Source organism: Rhincodon typus, chromosome 9, assembly GCF_021869965.1.
Source record: "Rhincodon typus isolate 14 chromosome 9, sRhiTyp1.1, whole genome shotgun sequence".
In the NCBI taxonomy this organism is placed as follows: Eukaryota; Metazoa; Chordata; class Chondrichthyes; order Orectolobiformes; family Rhincodontidae; genus Rhincodon; species Rhincodon typus.
In genome coordinates, this window is record NC_063340.1 from 67,270,770 (window position 1) to 67,293,358 (window position 22,589).

Genomic DNA, 22,589 nt, shown 5'->3' on the forward strand with positions numbered 1-22,589 from the left:
TGCATGCTGAGGAGCAGAACTTTAGTGGCAATTGAAAACAATGGCTTCGTACATTGCAATATTTACTTAAAGAACATTGGGCTTTTCATTAACAGTCCAAATTATTTCCTGTTATCTAAATGGCTATTTTTACCATTTCTAAGTTGTCTATAACATGTAAGATTTGTATTTCACAGGGGTCCGAGGATAAAATTGCTGCCCTGGAAGCAAGATTGGCCGAGCTAAAAATAGAGAACAAACCCATCGGAGAAACAGTGAAGCAACTGATCCTATTGCTTTGTGGAGCTGAGGTAATGTATATAGAAAAATGTCATGCGTTCTTTGTGTGGATGGGTCAGTAGCATTGAAGCAACAGCAGACATCAGCTGTTAGCTTGGCAGTTTTTATCCATGGTGAGTTGCAATTGCCTTTAATTCTCGGGCAGGGTTAGGTGGCAGGTCCATAGTCTACCTTCATTTAGAATAGGAACCAAACATGTGATGTTGGTGTTATTCTGAGCACCACGCTAGCAAACAGAGATCGACAACCCACATTTAAGGAGTAACCTTTGAATTGTTAGGAGTTCTCAACTTTCAAAATTGTTTCTCATTGAATTATAATGCAGAATAATTTTAGGTGAAGTTTTGGAAATCTTTATTGAACTTTTTGCAATTTTGTTTGTAACATTTTTGGAAGGACAAATTTGAAAGCAGAATACAGGGTTAACGGAAAGATTCTTGGCAGTGTGGAGGAGCAGAGGGATCATGGGGTTCGTGTCCACAGATCCCTGAAAGCTACCACCCAGGTGGATAGAGTTGCTAAGAAGGCGTATGGTGTGTTAGCTTTCATTAATAGAGGGATTGAGTTCAAGAGCTGTGAAGTTGTGCTCCAGCTATACAAAAGCCTGGTTCGGCCACATCTGGAGTATTGTGTTCAGTTCTGGTCGCCTCATTACAGGGAAGATGTGGAAGCGTTGGAAAAGGTGCAGAGGAGATTTACCAGGATGTTGCCTGGAATGGAGGGAAGGTCTTACGAGGAAAGGTCGAGAGAGCTAGGGCTTTTCTCTTTAGAACGACGAAGGATGAGAGGTGACTTGATAGAGGTGTACAAAATGATCAGAGGTATAGATAGAGTGGACAGCCAGAGACTTTTTCCTAGGGTGGAGGTAGCTTTTACGAGGGGGCATAGTTTTAAAGTGAGTGGAGGTAGATATCGGGGAAACGTCAGAGGTAGGTTCTTTAGTCAGAGAGTGGTAGAGGCGTGGAATGCATTGGCGGAGAGGGTAGTGGAGTCGGCCTCATTAGGGGCATTTAAGCGGCTATTAGATAGGCATATGGATGATAGTATAAGGTAGGGGTGAAGGTTAGAAAGACCTTAGGTTTAGGGTAAAAGTTCAGCGCAACATCGTGAGCCGAAGGGCCTATACTGTACTGTACTGTTCTATATTCTGTGGATATTTGGATTGTTGTGCGTTGCCACTGCATAAGTATAAACATTACATATTTGGAGGGTTTTGAGCCATTTATATGCCGTTGCCTTCTGTAAGAGTTTATTATGCTTCTTGGATGATTTTGTTCACTTTCGGTCCCCAATCCTCCCTCCTTTCTTCAGTGAACATTTACTTGACATTCAGATAAAGACATGCGTAGAGAATGGCTTCCTTCAGTAATTTCTACTATATTATAAATCTGTTTGTTATAGCTGTCTTCATCTCTTGTTTGAGAGTGTTTTTCTTTAAGTAATTCTATGGTATTTTGTCAAGTTCATTTCTTAGGATTATAGGATGGGTTGCAAAAACAATGGTGTGATAATGCACGTATGAAATTGATCATCAAGAAATTGGTTTATTTAAGACATTTGGGGAAAATTGAGTCAGTATTTGAAACAAAAGAATGATATAGAGCTCTATGAGGAAAAAGCAAGTGAGAGCAGAAACTTGGGTATAACTAGATTCAGATTACATAGAGCTAGCACAGCTCTGATAGATGATCTGACTGTACTATAAATTATTGCACCTCTTTTCATGAAATTCGTTCTGAGGAATGTGCACTTGAGCTTTGAAATGTATCCGAGTTCTATGCACTGAGCTGCAAATTTAAAATGTGCAGTTCAGCCATTGCCAAGTGGAGGCCAGCTAATATCAAATTAAAAGTGCAAATTTGCGACTTTATTCAACTTTGTTGAAGGTTAAAGATGCATGGAGCGCCAGCTCTGCTGCAGGCTGTACACGGAGGCACGTCATAAGTCATACAGTATTTGGACTAAGAAGCTAATAAAGTTCCAGATCACTGTTCTCCTTGGAGCTCATTAATTGCTTTCTTCAAGATCCTTTTTAACAAATTAACCTGCCCATTTTCTATTGTTTTAATTTGGAAGATGGGTCAAGTGCAACTTCAGGGATCCATGTTTTGCTTATTCAGTTCCTGTTTTCTAAAAGCTTTATGATTTCATCTCATTTGTGGGCTTTAGTAGTGTTCTAATATATGCAATATGATTAACTGATGAATAATTTCTTCACTTAACCCAGTTTTTGTTGTGCAGAATTGTTGCCTTTACTGTCTTCCAGTATGCTAGTATAATTTTCCTTTCTAAACAATCTGGATGTCAGTAGGTGTCTTGTGGTTTGAAACCAAAAAAAGGCGTATAACTTGTAGTTTTGCTTTGATTTGGCCAGAAGTTCATCTTTCACTTAATTGTTGCAGAGCAACATTAGTTGAATGTAATCTATCCTTTATAATTTGGAGTCCACTGTTGGTTCCCCTTTTTAGGAGAAATCATGTTTGAGAAATGCAAGCTGAATAGTGTGGTCATAAAATTCAAATAGACATAAACTGCTTCAGTCCCTGAAGTTTCCATCTACGTAGTTATATCTCATGGAGGATGGAAAAGAGTTTGGTTATCCAGTTGTTGAGATTCAGGTTAGGACGCTGACATGGATGGGAACAGCGGCATGGTAAAAGAATTAAATTCTGGTAAAAGAATATCAAGTGTTAGACTTGAAATTAAAATGTAGAACTTTGAGGGTGATCATCTCTGGATTATTGTTTGAGCCATGTTGGAGTGGACAGATCAGCAGTGTTAAGACTTTGCTGCAGTGCTAGTGTGGGAAAGAGGAATTTCTTTTCATAGGTCACTGGCACAGTTTTCAGACATATGGAGCAGTACCAATGGGTTGAGCTCTACCTTAAACAGGGTGGGGCCTATGGTCAGGCAGGAAAGGTAAATAAGAAGATGGCAATGGTTTTTAAACTGTTGAGAAGCAGTGGTGAGATAGGGAAGGGGTGCAATTACAAGAAACTGAAGCAGCTTAAATGTAAATAGAATAGGGCGGAAGATCATAATAAAGAAGAAACCAAGACGGGACCTTCATGTCAAGGCGGTAAGTAGGCTTATAAAATGCGAACCTTTTAGTAAAAAAGGTTAAATATAAAGTGGAAGGAAATAGTTGAAATCCCACATGATAGTGACTCTTTTTTTAAAAATTTTGTTCATAATACGTGGGTGTCACTAGCTCAGCCAGCATTTCTTGCTAATCTCTAATTGCCTGGATAAAGTGATGGTGAGCTGTCTTCTTGATCTGCTGCAATCTTTGGTGTTTCTGTACATCCACAGTCCCAACAGAAAGGGCGACCGAGGAAAAAGAATAACAATGTAGTTCCAAGTCTGGATGATGTGTGGTGTGGAGGGGAACTTGGAGGTGATGGTGTTCTAATGCCTCTGTTGCTCTTATCCTTCTAGATGATAGAGATTACAGGTTTAGAAGGTGTCAGCGAAGGAGCCATGCTGAGTTGCTGCAATGCATTTTGCATATGGTGCACACTGCTTCACTGGTAGTGGTGGAGAGCATGGATATTTAATATGCAGGTGCCAGTTGAGTGGTTTGCTCTGGATAGTGTCCAAATTCTTGAAGGTCGTTGAAGTTGCATTTATGAAAGCAAGGAGGAGAGATTCCATCATATTCCTGACTTGTGCTCTATAGATGATGGACAGACTGTGGGGTGACGGGAAGCAAGTTTCTCACTGCAGCATCCCTAGTCTCTGACCTGCTTAGGTAGCCATCGTATTTATTTGGCTGATCCAGTTTGGTTTCTGGTCAACGTTACCCCTCCAATTTTGTGGAGGTTTCAGCAATGGTAATACTTTGGAATATCAAGGGAAGATGGTTAGATTCTGTCTTAGTGCAGGGTAGGGACTATCATCAATATGTGGCATGGATACTGCTTGCCACTTACTAGCCCATACTGGGTGATGTCCAGGTTTTGCTGCATGTGAACATGGTCAGCATCATTTGGAGAGGTTAAATTTAACAAGTCTATGAAGGAAGATTTACAATTGGGTCTCGTCATGGAGAATGAACCAGAGCGGACAAGAGAATTAAAGATCGGGGAATATTTGGACAATAGTGAGTGAAATGTAGTACATCTTGAGGATTTAGTGGAAGAGAAGGCTGTAAGTGATGAAAATGAAGTTGATGGATTTGCGAAGGCAAGTAGCTAAAGTGAATGTTGATTCCTTAGAGATGAGGCTGAATGTGGAATGGGGGGAGGGAGGAGAAGGAAATGGTGGAGACTTTAAACAAGCATTTTGTACCCCTCTTAATTGTCGTCATCGGCAGTCACTTGCTAATGAGTATGATTGTCCACCCAGGAAATTCTGTGTCATTGGTCAAGGGCTATGTGGATCCTTGCGTGACTAATGAGCCCAATCCTAGAGCTGTATCTCTGACCACACTTGGCAGGTATTTTCAGATATGAAAGTGGCCCTTGGTGTTGAGATAACTGGTATTCCTTTCTCCGGTTCTTTTTCCATACTTCCTTTTGCCAACAGGTATTCTCAAAGAATTGTGTCCCTTCATACAGGAGTTTCCTCCAAGTCGGTTTCTTCTAAACAAGATTTCAATGACATCGATGTTGCATTTCTTGAGGGAAGCCTTCAAGGAGTCTTTGAAACAGTTCCTTTGGCCTCATGTCATTCGAGTGCCTTCCTTGAGCTTAGCAAAGATGATTTGCTTTGGTATTCAGAACCCGGGCATCCTAAGCATGAGGCTAGACCAGTGGAGTTGGTTATGGATGCTCATGGCTTTGATGCTGGTGCTATTAGCTGCTTCAAGGACATTGATGTTTGTACACTTGTCCTTCCATCTGCTACGGACAATATGTCTCAAACAGAATTGATGGTACTTCTCATGGGTTTTGAGGTAGCATTTATAATGGTGTCTCCATTGATTGTAATGGAGTGAGGAACTAGCACATCACCTGGGATGGGTTGGTAAAGGATTTGGGTTTGTTGAGGTTGAGACCACTTCTTCAGTCTGCTTCTGCGAAGGCATTCAGCAAGGTTTCAAGATTCTCTTCTGAGAGACAGGCGATGACATGGTCATCCACATGCTGAAGTTCCACAAGTGAGGTCGGTATCATTTTCCTCTTGGATTTCATGAGGTTGAGGTTGAAAAGTTTTCCTGTTGACAGTGTCCACGCCACTGGGAAGCTTGTCCTTGCCATGATGAAGAATAATGGCATTGGAGAAAGGGTTGGGGATGATGCATCCCTGCTAAACCCTCATCTTAACCTCAAAGGATTCTGCCATTTTACCATCAGCGAGGATCGTCACTGAGGTCTTGTCGTGGAGGAGACAGAGGATGTTGATGAATTTCACTGGACAGCTGATCTTTGACAGGCTCTTCCATAATACTTCGCAATTGAGTCAAAAACCAAGTTAGATCGAAAAAGGCGATATAGAGTGGCCGGTGCTGTTCCTGACATTTCTCCAAGTTTCTGAGCCGTGAAAATTGTGTCCATAATTCTGTGGTTTGCTTGGAAACCACACCTAGCTTTCGCAAAGGATTTCATCAGTGACTGGGAGAAGGTGCCCAGCAGACATCTTGGTGATGATCTTCCTGGTGATGGAGAGTAGAAAGATTCCTCAGTAGCTCCCACAGCCCAATTTCTCTTAAACACATTTGTAATGGCAGCCTCCCTGAGATTGGCAGGGATGACTTCTTTGTACCATATTTTCAGGAGCAGTTGTTAGAGATGATGGGAAAGCTCTGCTTCTCCAAGTTTGAAGATCTCCACTGGAATCCTGTTTGCTTCTGTGGCTTTTAAATTTTTCACGTATCTAACGACAGTTTCAACTTCTGCCACATGAGGTGGGAGTCTAGGATAATCTTTGATATGGAGTTGTGGGATTTCTTCAAACAGTCAACATCAATGATTTGTGTTGCAGTTCTTTGAAATGTTCTCTCCACTGGAGACTGAAATTTCCAGGTACAGGTGGTCGAAAGGTTGCACAGCATTCTGAGGGAGTGAAGAGACAGCACAGATGCCATGCAGGGTTGATGGTATGGGAGGCTGACTGTTCCTCACTGTTGAGATGGCAATGGCCAGGTGACTTCAGATCAGGCTCCTTTGCAACACCCAATTGACCAGGAACACTCGGTCTCTGTCAGAGAATTGCAGTGCCATCTCCCCCCTTCTCTGAAATGTTAAGAAATGTCCTTGACCAAGCATTACAGTTTCAGAATACCAGTCCATACCTGGATGCGCAGGTGCCAGGGATGCTAGTCTTTCAGCAGATATCCAAGAGACAGTTGTATCAAGAATAGTGTATATAGGTTGTAGGTGGAAGCACTGTTCTGCAAACTGCTCATTCTGACTACATACATATTGGTGGCTCTGGGAAAGTAACCTTGAATGTTAAATTAGAAATTTAAAAAATGCTTCCTTACAGGTTTGTGGTGAGGTTCCAAATTAAGAGCAGGCGTAGATCATTCAGCTCTCCAGCTTGTTCTGCCATTCAGTAAGATCATGGCAGATTTCAATTGTGACCGTAACTCCATATTCCCACCTACTCGTGATAACTTTGACTCTTTTATTAGTTGAGAATCTATTAAACTCTGCCTCAACACAATTCAGTGTCACTGCCTTCCACAAGTAAAGAGAGTTTCAAAGATTCAAGATCCTCAGAGGAAAAAAAAACCTTAACCATAAATGAAAGACCCCTCCGCAATCTCATTGATCATTACTAAAATTCAAGTAGGATGGCTACAAAGGCTTTCTTCTGGCTTGGTGGGTGAGGGGAAGGCAAGATTCTCTAGAAGCAGTGAACACAGCCTATGCCTTGAACTCAGGCTATCTAGCTTTGAAAAGAGGAATTTCTTTGTCATGAACCTTGGAAATCTCTCCACCAAATGGCAGCGGAAGCTCAGTCATTGAGCATTGTTATGACATTGACAGAAGAAACATTACAAGAGCTGTGCCATGTGTGCAAATGTTTTAATTCAACCACCGTAATGGCCAGATTGTTTCCCTTTATTACGTTATCCAGAACAAGAGTCTTTCACATGGTTCCTTTGATCTTTAAATAAAGTGAGGCAGGTTTATAATCAGTGAAGGAATCAAGGGTTATGGGGATAAAGCAGGAGAATGGCGTTGAGGATTATCAGATCAGTCACGATCTCATTGCAGAGCAGATTTGATGGGCTAAATGGCCAACTTCTAGCTGTGCTGAGTTTAAGTGGGCTTTTAACAAAAAGAAAGGCATAAGTGAAAAATGGCCCCAGTAGACAAAGGGTTTGAGATAAAATGGGTTAACATGGTTGTTCAAATTTCCTGTCAGATTTAAAATACCGATGCTTCAGATCACATAGCAAGTCAGTTAGGCTTGAGTCTTTGCAGAAAGAAATAATAGTTTTTCTTTGAGTCTGTGAGGTAGAAATACTGATGTCTGGAACTTTCTCAGGTTCCCAAAGATACTTCACTGAGAGATTAGTGCATCTTGTCCCTCTGTAGAGTTTCTTCTTACTTTTTCTTTATAGGGAGATATTTTCAACTGTAGCCTTTTGAGACCTTTTCCCCCCTCAACTGGCACACTGAGGTGACCTGGAAAGACAGAAGGGTCCGGCAGAATGTCATTGGCAGCCATCAGCACATGTCTTATCTCTTCTAAACCAAGTCTTTCCAACACTTAAAACTGTAAACCTCTAATCTTCTTTGAAATCTTTGGAAAGGAGAGAGTTAAAACATAGCTGTTTTGCTGTACACAGTAGGTAACTCACAGCACTCATTCAAATATTGGCTTGATTTCTGAGAAATTACGTTGTGAATACTCTTTTCAAACTAAACCAATCCAAATAGTTTAAAATCTTAACATACCCCTTAAATAAAAATCTGTATTCCAGTACATTCAAGTTGAAGATCAATAGATTTCTAGAATAGTTGACATCAAGAGATATGAAGATAGAGGAAAATGGTGTTGAGTTCAGTGTCAGCCATGATCTACATTAGCAGAGCAAGCAGATATCTAATCCATGCTTTCTGCTTCTGAATGTCAGTTAAATTATGGAAATCTATATACTTCTTAAAAAAAAATCTTCTACTTTTGTGATGACTCCAGAAATATTGTGTCTTGATTCCGAGCATGCAGTCTCAATGAGGATTAACACCAAAGTGTCTCCTCTGCCTTTCATTACAAATGTGCACAAAATCTTGGGAGCTCCTTTTAAAAGATGCAATGGAGCTAGAAGCACAAAATCTGTGCATTGTTACCTGCATTTTTGTTACTGGACATGATGTTCCCATGAACATAAACTACAGTGCAACGGTCTCAGAAGTTGTAACCTGTCGAGAATTTAGAAAATATTATGTTTATTGCATGTTTGACTTTTTTTTTTCTGTTGTACTTAAACCAAAGTGGGAGGAAGAAAATTTGTTAGGAACTAGTATTCTGCTCGTTGCATTGAAAATCATTATTTTATCTTGTTATCGGTAGATTTAGATACATGAACCAATTCGATATATATTGCAATGATTAAATATTTTGGGTTTTCTAGGCCCTTAACTCCCTGTAGAAAAATTATCTGTTCCATTTGTTTTACCTGCCAGCATTCTTAAAGATGGTATGTGAATCCACTTGTATACCAATTAAGCATACTGAACAGTCACTAAAACTGTAGTAACAGCTGTTGAAGTTCTGGTGAGAGGAAATCTTATTTGTCTTTTCCAGTTCAGTCTGCCTTGAGAACAGTTTTCTCATTCTCCTTTCAGAATATGCAAAAAGCCCTTGAAGTGAAAACTCAATATGAATCGGACATGGCTATCGGTGGCTACGCTGCGCTAATAAATCTTTGCTGTCGACACGATAATGCAGAAGAGGCAATGAACCTGAAACAAGAAGTGTAAGTACACTAGTGCAGAAATATGTCAGTTTAATTTATGCTGATATATGGACCTTCCTGAATTAAACAGGTAGTAATCTTCAAACCCCTTCATAAAATATTTATCGGTGCCTGGCCCATGGCTAAATTAAAAGTGAGAGTTGCTACACATTGATTTTATATAGCATGAAGTTGAGCACTGCACTCGTGCAGCATTTGTAGAACAAAATAATGCTCTGGTCAATTGTGAAAAAATAACCTTTCTTTCCCCCTCCTTATTCTGAAATTTAAGGGACCGTAAAGATTCCTCGGCAACCTTTGACACAAATAAGTACTTGGCACTTGTGAGGGTCCTAGCCAAGCATGGTAGAGTAGAAGGTAAGCTGACGGCTCCTACAAAAGAAATAGTTATTCATAAAAATGACAATTAAGCATTTGCACCTCCATAAGGAGAACTTGACTTTATTTTGCTGGTATATATCATGTCTTCGAAGGTTATATTAAAGCATGGTGCATGCTAATTTTCATGTGAATTCAAGTAAAAATGTTGGACAGTGTAACCCATTTCAATAGTTATAATGGCTTGGCAAGCTTGTCATTTATACTTTGCACAGCTCAGTGCATTTGCTTTTTTTTTGCAGCTCTTTTTGTTAGCATAGCCATTCAAAGTTTGAGGAACATGACTAGTGGCATAGATTGCCTACTGTGCCTACACTAATGGTTTTTATTTTTGTTTTAGTATGGTCGTGTATAATAACTTGAATACAAAGTTGTACAACATTTATAGAACAGTTTTAATCTGCTATTGGGGAATTAAATATTTTGTTTAATTTCAGAATTATATTTGAAACTTACAAAAACATTTTGCAATAATTCAGTTGTTTGGATTAGTAGCTAAAAGCTAAGCTGTTGAAATAAGAGAAGGGACTTGATCTATTCCGTAAGGAAAACTAATTTGTTCAGATTATCAAACCTTTTTTAAAGTAGACTGTTGGAAAGCTTTCCCTCACTAAGACTGGATAATTAGTATCGGCTCTGCAAACAGGCTGTATCGGTATCAAGCCATTAGTCTAGATGTAAATACAGTGTAAACACATCTTAATTATCTGGCCTCGTGACAAACCATCTGCTAGAGAAACAATAGTGTGATTTAGCAGATGTTATCATTGAAGGATAAAAGCATCCATTTACTGAGATTGTGCAGCTACAGGGCAGGCTGAGCAGGGTTATACAGTGCAGAGTGGGCACACAGATACTGCCTATAATTTGTAGTCACAGTGGCAGAGAAATGATAAAATCATGCCATTGTGGTGTATAATTGTAGTCTCGCATAGATATACAAGTAGTAATTAACTTGAAATCTGCATTATACTCCAGAATTTGCATTCTTGCTCAGTTAAAATGCCATTTTTGAAAAAAAAGGCAGTTTGTTTTTCTTTTGAATAAATTTTGTCTGGGAACTTTGTTTTGCATTGTAGATGCTATTTTAATCCTAAAAGAGATGAAAGAGAAAAAGGTTGCTCTGAGAGATACCACCACCACTTCATTCTTCCATATCCTGAATGCTGTCGCCCTGAAAGGAGAAGCAGATGCAGTGAAACAGCTACATGAATCCATTGTGAATTTGGGTATGGCTAAGCCAACTGCCAACCTCTGTTCACCATTGATTGGAGTCCATCTTCATCAGTAAGTTGAAAAATCAAAATTTCCCTCTGGCAACAAACTATATATGTTCTGCTGAACCAAAGGCGCTCCTCTCCCATATTGTTTGTGGTTGTTTTACTAAGTACTCACATTTTTGAGAAGCTTAATTGTCTGAATTATTAATAATACAATATAACTTAATCATTAATGTAGAAGCAGAAGTAGGCCATTCAACTCAAGATTCCCTGTAGTTGGTTACAAATTGCAAACCTAACTTGAATTCCCTTCTGTAGTGTACCTAAAAGCAACTAATTACTTGGGTATTGGAACTTGCACTAAGCTATTTCTTAATGTTTAAAACTGAGTTGCATCATCAGTCCTGATGCTGTAAGCACACACATGCCAGTGACATCCGACTCTTCCCTTTTTACCACCTTTATTGACATTGACCATTTGTGCTGCAGGCACTCTCATCCTGAATGAGCTGTAAAGTTTTTCACCTAAATATTTGACGGATCAAAGCCGTCATTTTCAGTCTAGCCATAAACTATATCTTCACTGCTAACTACATCTTGTGTAGAAGCAGACTGCTTGCAACCTCACCATCTAGTTCAGCACTGAGCTGAGAATGGGTTCACTTTTTTTTTTCTCTTGTCTCCATCAAACAGCTACCAACTGCAGTTGGTAGCCTATCCCAAACCTGTTGTCCCTTTCTGGGTTGATGAAGACTGCCTCTGAACTTCACAGTGCCTCATAATTGAAACATGTGGCGGGCATATCTATGAAACTGCTCCAACAAATGTATATTCTTCAATCCTGTGGCTCAAGTTGCTCCATCTGCACCACTGCCTCCTGTGCCTTCAATTGTTCTAGTCCCACTTTTAAAATTTGCTAAACTTGAAGCAGCCTGTCTCCATATTTTCTGTTTAACACCTTCCATTCCAAATTTTTTGATTAAACCGTTGCTTGCCCCAGTTATTTTTGTCTGGCCTAGATATAATATTCTTGTGTCTCTGAAGTGCTTTGCGATTACACACACCCTACACCGTCCCATATGATACACACCTCACTCCTCCCACCACCAAGCACACGCACACCCCATGTGCTGGGGAAAAGTCTTCATGATGTTCTGTCTATTCATGACCGTGTGGACACTACTATTAAATGTAGAAGTTATCCAGTGGCAGTCTGATGATCTCCGAGCTCTGGTTTTCTCCAATGTTTTATTTTTGGTCCATTCTTTTTCCTCGTTGGTACCAAATTTATAGATTCTCTACAGTAGAAAATTTAGACGAAACTTGTTGATGTCAATGGTTCATTTAGCCAGTCATTGAAAAGATTTTTGAAGTGCTCTTTCAAATGTATACTTAATTATTCTTGAGCTAAAAGGACAGGTCAGACACTTTACACATTGCAATTGAGCAAATAATAGATGACATAATATTACATCTTTTGGGTTACAGTGTCTTGTTCTATTTTTATGTTCCAAGCAAGAATAATTATTTGATGTAATCTTGTGTTGTAAATGAAGAATATTTATTTGAAGTGGAATTTGATCCAATTATTTGATCTTCAGAACTTTGCTCAGCCTTTAGAAATGAATATTTTGTATTTCCATTCAATTTCTCTTTGAATATTAATTTAAAGGGTGACATCTTATGACAACATGAGAGGAAACTAACTTGTGCATTTCCAAGTCTAACAGTGCAGAATGGTCAAATTTACATATACGATTGAAATGACATGATCATTGAACCACTCTGCATTAATGACAGTATCGACTAACGTTGATTCAACTTCTTTGCATACTGCCACGCTCAGAAACTCCTTCAAGATGGTTCCCCTCATGTTGTCATCAACTCTCCTTTTCTTCACCAAATTGTACAAATGGGCACGAGTAGACAAAATCTTTTAATTTTTTTGAAGGCTGCTTTTGCTAAGCATAAGTGAACTGAACTGAGCTCTACAAATTGAGATTTTTTTATTTGTTTCTAATGGCAGTGTAACAGTCTTAATTGCTGTTTATGCCTATGGACACCAGTTTCAGTAATGACAGCAGAAAGGAGTGGCCTTCAGACTGATAATCAACATCAAATACCTTGTAAAGACAAATCTTATGTACACCGTTTCACATTCCGGGTGAACCTCTTGCAGGAATAAAACTACGATTCCATGTAATCAACTCAACAACTATCCTGAATGTATTCTGTTTTGTGTGCTTTACAATTTGCCGTAGTTTGAGGTACAATTGATTTAGTCACAGTCTATTCAACTGGCCGCTCCTGGCAGGGAGCATTTGTGCATTGTGTTGTGGGGCTATCACCACCAGTAATATCATAATTAACCCAGTCCTTTTACATTAACTTTACTGGATAGAAATAATCAGAAATCTTGATTAATCTTTTGATCTGAGAATGCTTATACTTCTCATCCAACTAACTCAGTGTGAACTGCAATCAAACTACATTCTGTCCCAGTTTTTATTCTACAACAAGCCTACTCGCTGACATTTCATTAGGAGATTAAGTTTGCATTTTATAATGAATAGAGCATCCATTGAGAGAATCCTGGCTTGATGAGGCAAAGAACTGAACATATAAATGTGGTACTAGGTCAAAACAGGTGTTTTGCTAAATTGGAGGTTTTGAGATGCGTTGTGGGGGAAATGCTCAGGATTACTGCTCACCTCTCTGTTTTAGGAGTGCTTAGTGTATACAAAGTGCAGAGGTGTTCTATTCTTCAGCTGAGGCATTCCTGTCCTTAATTAGCTTTTCAGATTGTCAAACTTGTCAGCTCAGCACTTCAAGGAGCATGATTGAAGTGTCAATTCAGAATGTAAACAATTGAGCTTGCTCTCTTCTATGAGATATACTGAGTAAAATTATCGTGCCATTCAAGGTATTGTTTTGAGAATGGGGCTTTATATTTAAGTAGTTGCTAATGAAATATTTTGATGGGGGAGGGGTGGGGAAAGAGTAAATGCACAGATTAAAGTATAAAAGGGACACCAACTTCTCCCAAATGAACACAACTATCACTTAGTTACAGCTAATTAAGAACGAAGTGTTATTGTAAATATCTTGCTGATATTTAGTAAGGCTGACAGATATAAAATACAATAATAACTGCAGGTTTGGTCGCCTTTATCCACTTTGCATATTTTGACCGGAGATAGCTATTTTTAAGACCAAAGCATTTCAAACTGCAAGTATTTGATCTTTATAGGTTTAAATTTTGTGATGTTTGTCCTGGTGAATCACAGCACAGAATTTTAAAAGTTGGTTACCTGAAGCATGTTTCTTCTCGCCCTGTTCTATATTGTATTCTAGCGATAGTAAAGACTTCTGTGGAGCTTGCCTTATTTTTCAAACTCCTTTTTTTGCCATTATGAATTTAGCATCGCCAGCGATGAAGGACAAAAGTAGTTCATTTGCTTTGCGGAGACAGGACACTGATAAGATGATTTTTCGTCAAGGATCATTGGGTTGTAATTAAGTTGCATTCATGGCTATTGCATTTTGAAGGATGATTGGTAAATGACAGGCTTCATGTGCTTAGCATGGACAGCGTTAGCAATTTTTTCTGTCCCTGTCAGAAAATCCTGTTGAGGCTGATAATGTAAATGCAGCATATTATTCCGAACAAAAGAGCAGGGAAATGAGCTATCTTGTCTAGTCATTCAGTTGTTTAACAGTGACTTCCAGTTAGACTTAATTGGTTGGAAAGCACTTGACATGTGAAGTTACAGCTATTTCGAAAGCGTGTTTGAGTAAATTTTAAAGTAAGTGACAGCTAAATTGTACCTAGGGAAATTATAAAGCCTTCAACACAGTTAATTTTTTGAGGATTAGTTGTAATTGCAACACCAGTCTCCTTGAAGATTCCTCATTATGTCTAATGAACAGAGAAACATTTAGCTCAGTAAAGAGCCAGTCCTTTTAAATGTATGATTGTGCAAAGCTGATTGTGCCGTGTAGAATTGATTTCCCTGTACACTAACATCTGGTTTAGATTTGCCGATTGGGATTTGTTACACAAGTGTCTTTTTTTGCCTCCAGTCTTTTTCTCTTCCACCCTGCCTCCCAACCCATTTTTATTTTGCTCCTTTCTCTGAGGTTTTCAGCTTCAAAAGACAAGCTTTTCAATCAGTAAGCCTGTCATTAATTGCCACTTAACTGAAGCTTTTAACATAACGTTACCACACTACATGGCAATTAAAATCAACAGTCCACAATGTTTTCTTATGTAAAAGTGAACTGTCTCTTGCTTTTCCATTGTAAACTTCTTCACCACTAAGCAAATGGAGACTAAGCTGTTGAATAGCAGCTGTAAGCTTTTCACGGCGGTGTTCTATTGTTTGTCTAGTCTGTTGCTTTTATTTAGTTGCACATCTATTCACAGATAAAAAATTAACCTATAATTTTGTCTTCATACAAAATGACAAAAATTTGAATGTCTCAGTAGGGTTCCACTCACTGTACTGTAAACATGGCTTGGGAAGGGTATAAGGTACATATCTATCATGTGAAGCCCCGCTTACATGGAAGAATAGCACTGTGTTTAGATTGTAATGATCCAATTTAGTTATTTCATTTTTGGAATTGAGACTTTTTTATTTTGCAATGTTTAACGGGTTGCCTGAACAAATGCTTAATAATAGCGTAGCCTGTTCTTTTAAATATTACTGTTTTATTTTCTGATTATCACTGCTTATTCTCCTCTATCCAAGAGGGTAAGACAATCCTGATCATAGGGGGAAGAAAGACCTTGGCTCATTATTAATAATGAAAGGATGAACATTTTCTTTTGCAAATTTTTATGGTTATGTTACTTACAGCCAAGTGACAAATTAACTCCAGGGATGTGGTCACTAAAAACTGTCTATGTACTGCCTAACAAATGCAAATAACTAATGGCAGACTGCATTTATAATTCCTGCATTCCTCCTGCATCCTTGTTTTGAGGCAGGAACTGAAAACATTATCTCTGTAGCATTCTCTTTACAAGTCAAGTACATACTAATGTAATTTTGCCCACCAGGAGAGGCAAAATTAGAAAACTTGCCAATTTGGAATTTGTTTCTGGGATCGCCTACTTCGACATTTGCATTTTTGTCATTTGAGTTTTTGGTTTATAAAAAGACCGCTAAAAATACTAGAGATAGATTAAAAAGTAAATGGTAATTATGTCCTAAATACTTCCTGAAGCTCTGATTTTGTTTTTATGATAGTATATAATACTCATGTTACATACTTTTTAAAAATTGTGTATTGCAGGAAGTCTCACAGCTTCATTCAATCAAGTTGCTTTAGCATTGTAAATAAGGGTGCAATAACTTTAGTATTTGCAGAAATGGAATAAAAAGTTGCTTTTTAAAAAAAAATACATTTATGGGATGTGGCTGTCACTTGCTGGGCTCTTTGACAGGGCAGTTGAGTCACCCATTTGATATAGAGTCACACATAAGCCAAGCCATGTAACAACAGCTGATTTTCTACCCCAAAGAACATTCGTGAGCCAGATTTTTTTTTTTGACCATGATCCCAAAACATTAGGAGCACTGGGTTATTAGTCTGGTGACTAACGGCTCGGACAGGATTTAGTATGGGAATTGGCCACTTTGAGCTATTCTCTGCTGTTGCTTCTTATACCTGACCCGTATTTCCCCAGGAGACCCCAAACCCCATCCACCGAGTCCAAGGTTGTTGGAGCATAACCAATACCTCCATCTTTACTGAGTGCTAGAGTTACCAACCTCTGATTTGCTGATGACTCGTAGTAAGTGGGACTTCTTCACTGGGAGTCCTAATACACAGATAAAGCCTTTCAGCCACCAGTAAGATACCGGTTGGCTAGATCCTAATAGGGTGCGAATTTCTGTCCAGTGGTCTATCAGAATTAGTCCAAAACTGGCAGGTGCCCTCCCCCTTCATTACACAAACTTCAACAATACAAACAGTGTCGATAATGACTAATTAGATATACTGAACAGGTGAACTATTATAAGTTATTTCTTTGTAGAGGGAGTCCCTGCTTTACAAATGTTCATCTTAACACGTATTTATGAACATGATCCCATGGAATTTTAAATATCGAATGCAAGCACATTTCCTAAACTCTGAAATGGCTGCTTTATATTGTTTTGGTTTGTGTTCCGACTTTCATACAAATTGACTTGCAGATGGACTTAGGAAGAGAACCTGAGGTCTGCCTCTTTGTAAACAAACTTAGTTTAATATTTAAAATGAACATGAAACAGATGTCAGTAGGTGGGCAAATCCTGGTTGAATACTCCAAAAAAAACTGCACTTTAAACTGCCAATGCAATCAAGACAGATCCCACCCAGATGTTGGTAACACTAAGTCACTAAGTCTCATTAGAACTTTGTTTCCCTTAAAAGAGATTCCTATTCTTCACTTTCATAGATCTTTACTTGGAACTCCCTCAATGACTGCTCACATCTTGGTAGCTTAATCTCTCTTCCTAAGACTTGTGTTTCCAAACATCCAATTAAAATCATCATTTTAGCTTTTGTCAAACAGCTATCTTTATCAAGCTACTGTTGAAATTCTTTCCGTTCCATTTTTTCTCAGTTGCAGCAAGAGAATGCTGCATTTGGATTTTTTCACCTTCGTTCTCAACTATCAATAAACTATCAATGGCTCCTAGTGCTGCTGCTTAGCTCTAACTTTGCTCGACAGCATGATCCACCACATTCTGAACTGTAACTGCCATGTGTCTGTCAACAGGAACATTTGGAGCCTGGAGCCACTATTTTTTTTAAAAAAGCGTTTCAGCACTCACCAAGCTCCAAACGAGACTTGATCTCTCCCAGCAAATGCACATCCAGAAAAATAAAATCCAGCGAATCTTCTAAATCAAAATCCATCTCTGTGATAATGAAGCATGCACCAAGATGCACTTAACATACCTTTTAGGGTTTACTGGATGTTTTTAAGCTAATTCAGCTCTGACTTTCTCTGGATTACCATTTCTGCAAATTTTCTAGGCAGCACACCTTCAGCTAAGTCAGCCTAACTGCTGCTTTTGCAACTCCATCTCTTCCATGCTGATTTTGTTAAGTAAACATGGGAAAGCATCCAATCCTCCAATTTTTTTGTGTTCTGATGATAAAGCTCAGTATTTAATTACTGTATTATAACTGTTAACCTTTTAAGTAACATGATCCCAACTTTTGAAATGCACCTGACTTACACTTGCTTCAGTAGCATTTATCTCATATTTAAGTTAATTTTTAGTTATAGAATTAAAATTTATATACTAACACACATGAACCATGAACTAGATATTCACTGCAATCTTGCCACTCTGTCTCCTGAACTGGTGTCATAATTACACCATTGTTTTCTCCAATTCCACATTGGAAAGACTGAAGCCTTGTTTTTAACTTTCACATAAATTCCAAGGTTGTGTCACTGATTTTTTTTTTGTTAAATTTCAATGGTCTATCTTGCTGCTATTTCTATGTTCTTAACATTGTGTCTGTGTGTTCAGGAGACAAAAAATTGCAAATCAAAAGTTGACGATAACCAAGGGACTGATGAGAGTAAGAAAGTTTTAAGTAATTAATAACAATAAAGCAAAGATACTAGGAAAACTCCAAGGGATTAGAAGCCAATAAATCACCAGAACATGTTGCACTACATTCTTGAACTCTGAAAGAGGGAGCTGCAGAGGGGGATGCACTGGTCATGATTTTCCAAATACTCCCGACTGTAGAATAGTTCCAGCAGATAGTAATTTAACAAATGTAACACCATTATTTAGTGAGAGAAGGGACGGGAAAACAGGACTACAAGCCAATTAGCCATCACGATATCACTAATAGTGATGATAAAGGGGCCAGTAGATGTAGTGTGCTTGGAGATATATAAAAGGCATTTGGTGAGGTATCAGAAGATTAATATGCAGTTAAGAGCACACACAGTTCAGCATAATCTATTGGCATGCTTGGAGAACTAGTAAGCAGACAGGAAACAGAGACTGGTGATAAATAGGTCATTTTGAAGTTGAAGTTTTGCTTAAATTAATGTATTCAGCATTACTGCTGATACAAAGCTAGATGGCAGTATAAGCTATGAAGAGGGTATAAAGGCTGCAACAAAATGCAGATAGGTCAAGTGAGTCAACAGCATGGTAGTAGATGGAATATAATGGGGTTATTCACTTTTACACTATGAACAAAAAGCAGAATATATTTTAAAGGACCTGAAACTTAAGACTTGATGTTCACAGAGACTTTGGTTCACATTATACAAAGAACACAGTGTTAGCATATAGCTTAGGTCCATGCTGGGTCCAGCAGGCAATTGGGAAGGGAAATGGAATGTTGCTTTTATTGCAAGGGAACTGAGATACAAGAGCAAAGAAACGTTGCCACAGGCTTTCACTGCTTTGTCAGATCACACCTAGAGTACTATGTGCAGTTAGGTCACCATATCTAAAAGTATGTAATTAGCCTTGGACTCAGTACAGTGAGGGCATACCAAATTGGTGGGTGGCTTGAGAAAGTTATCCTGTGGTGAGTGGCAGCGTAAATTTGTTCTACACTGTCTGGAGTTTAGAAGAGTGAGAAGTGATCCCATTAAGGCATACAAGATTCTGAAGGGCTTGACAGGGTTGTCACTGAATCATTGCTTTGACTAGCTGGGAATCTAAAACATGGGAGTGTACACTCCAGGTAGAGGTTTGCTCATTTAGGACTGAGATGAAAAATTTATTCACCTGTTGGCTTGTGAACCTTTGGACTTGTGTACTCATATACATTCATTGAGTACATTCAAGGCTGAAACAACCAGATTTTTGGTCGGAGATTACAGATTTAGGAACTGATTGGAAAGTGGACTTGAGGCAGAAAGTCATTGAATGTCATAAAGCTCAAGTGGCCATATGATGTACTCCTGTTTGTTGTTATGTTTCTGATTATTACCTATGTCTTTGACTTCCATTGATGTCTTGTTTCACAGCTTGTCAGTTTAAACTGCTTGTTCTTAAATTATTCTCTGGCCTCATTTCAACTGTTTTTACTACTCCTTTGCAGTACATTACAGGATCCTCCTTTGTTTCCTTTTTTGCTGGTCTTTTGTACATAGTGCCTCAAGTTTGATGGCAGAGTTATCAGCAGCCTTGGTCAGATTGATAAGTCACCCTTATGTTCATCACTCTTCAGCTCTTCTCACTGAAACCTGATGAAAACTAATACTTAGGCCTCCCTTCGACCTCTTTACTAGTATGATATTAATTTGTGAAGCACTGAGAAAGTGCTTTCTATGTAAACTTCCATCTTAATGCAGGGTGTCATTGTTATGTGGGTGCCTCACTGGAACCAGGAATTATGTACCAGGTGGACAACTGGTTTATTTGAATAGAAACACTAATAATGGCAGTTCACACCTCCACAGCTGGCTCTGGACTTAACACAAACTCTGCCCTTTGAGGTCACCTGACCAGCTCTCTTAAAGGGGCAGCACCCCCAACTACATACGTAACACCCTTCCCCAAAATCCCATCAATAAACATATACAAAAATTATAACTGTTATACCAGCATTGTAGCTAACATACATTGTCAGGAATATACACTAAAAACATGGTAAAAGAAAATGACCCTTCTGTACTTTGCATCAACGTGATCAATCTCTCAGGGGGATGATGATTCCTAGATGACGGTCTCCTCGTTTCAGGAACCTTCTCTAGTGTAGCCTACTTGGCTTCCAGAAGGCCTGTTGTTCTGCAGGCATGTGCCTCTCTGACTGTTGTTGCCCTGTGACACTGCTGTTGTTGCCTTTCTGGGTATAACCAACCCTGGCTTTGTCAACACCTTGTCCCATCTGGCCAGGTTTGGTATTCTGAGGGACTTGACCCGTTGGTGAGATGCGGACGCCAAGTGGTCTGCGTGTCTCCTCTGGACCAGTTCATCCCTAGTCTGCACTGTTTGTGACAGTGATCCTGTTTGAGCCACCAGCACTGCTGGGATCCATTTTTTCCCCAGATGTGCAATTCTGGGTCAACACTGTCTCTCTTCTTTGGAATAGCCTTGACCTTGAGGTCCCCACATTAAACACCCATCTAATAGGGACAACTCCCACCTCCTCGACAGGTAAAAGCATAATTGAGTGCTTTCCATGACTGGTCCACGTTGTTTCGACCACTCAGCTCAAAATTTGGTAGTTCCGACTCGCGTCCATACCTGATTCACTGACACCGGCACCTCATCATCCTGGGAAAAGTACGTAATGTTCAGTTTTCAGTCAGGAACATCTTCATTCCCTGGTATTGGCTGCCTTGACCTGAATTGCTGTGCCTCTCTGCCTGTTGGTTTTTGATCTCACATGAGTAGGCCAACAAAGCCAGTGCCGATCTCTGTGGACGTGCTGCAGCTATTGATGGAATCCCCGTGTAACGGTCAAAAATGGAGGTTTAGAGGTCTGTGGTTGATCGGTAGCATGAAGTGCCTGTCATAAAGGAAATCGGTGAACTTCAAGTGTCAAACGCGATGCTCAATCCTCCTTCTTCGACTTGAGCATAATTCTTCTCTGTCTTCATTCATAGAAGACCACCCAGAAAAGACCTATTCGTTAGAGTGGTAGGGGAAAAGAAGTTCTCAAAAATGGATCTATCACGGGCCTACCAACAGATGGGGGTCATGAAGGAGTCTTAGCTGCTGCTGACAATAGTGACACAACAGACTTTTCCACTACATGCAATTTCCTTTAGGCATCGTGTCAGCGCTGACATGGAGTTCCAGAGGGCCATTGGATCTAATATTAAGTGGATTGCCAGGAGTCCAGTGTTATTCGGATGATATTTTGATTGCTGGATCCTCTGAAGAGAAGCATTTGAAAAATTTAGAAGGAACCTTAAGAAGATTGCAGGATCACAGCCTACAAATGAAAAAAGAGAAATACGAGTTTTTTTTAAACACTCCATTTGTTGATTATTAATACTTGGGCCATATAATGATGGTGAGGTCTTACACAAGACACCCAAAAAGATGGAAGTTCTCATGAAGGTCCCGAGACCAGAGAATAATGCAGGGTTATCTGCCTTTTACTACGTAAAGTGGCAGTTCTGCACATTGATCCTTCAACTGTACTTTGACTGGTACATAGCCCTTCAGTGGCACCCCATGTTCCATGTATGTCCCTAGTACAGTTCTGGCAGGCTTCAATGGTAGTGCCCTCAACATGTCCCTGAAAACTGATTTTGGAAGTCAGCAATGCTACTTTGTCTGTATCCAATTCCATTTTTACTGTCTTCCTGTCTAATTTGGGAAGGACCCAGAAATGATCAGTTTCACCCCGTACCGACAGTATGTTTAACTAAAAGCCTGCTGACTCTAGCTTTCTTCTGCTTCTACAGACCCAACTAACCCCCTGTCTACACCTTGGCTGGCAGCATGTATCTTATGCCTTGTCCTCAGGGTTGTTTCTTTCTGACCTTTCTTAATTTTGGGAGTGAATATTATTGTCCAATTTTATTGTTTTCTTTGTCAAATTTATGTTCATAGTTGGGAATAATATTTGTTCCCAGTTGGATGATTCATTGTAGGTGGAAGGCTCTTCAATGTTTGATAACGCCATTATTCTGCTGTGCATTTTTTTGATGTAAACCAATCAGCATGAAATTGACACAACCATTCCTCTTTGATTTCTAGCTTAGAAAATGTTATTCATCAGCTTTATTTAAAGACAGCTATTCTGAGCATTCCATTGGATGTGGAAGCATTGGAAAGGGTGCAGAGGAGATTTGCCAGGATGAGACAACAAGGTGCAGGGCTGGATGAACACAG

General features: G+C 39.3%; 1 protein-coding gene across 1 annotated transcript in view; it reads left to right on the plus strand.

The window, feature by feature from the left end:
• lrpprc (leucine-rich pentatricopeptide repeat containing) overlaps nucleotides 1-22,589 on the plus strand; it is a 131,814-nt gene that overhangs the window by 70,083 nt on the left and 39,142 nt on the right. The window contains exons 20-23 of the mRNA XM_048601116.1: nucleotides 177-290; nucleotides 9,024-9,154; nucleotides 9,426-9,511; nucleotides 10,612-10,819. Of these exons, the coding sequence (XP_048457073.1) occupies nucleotides 177-290; nucleotides 9,024-9,154; nucleotides 9,426-9,511; nucleotides 10,612-10,819 (539 nt within the window). The remainder of the gene's footprint in view (nucleotides 1-176; nucleotides 291-9,023; nucleotides 9,155-9,425; nucleotides 9,512-10,611; nucleotides 10,820-22,589) is intronic.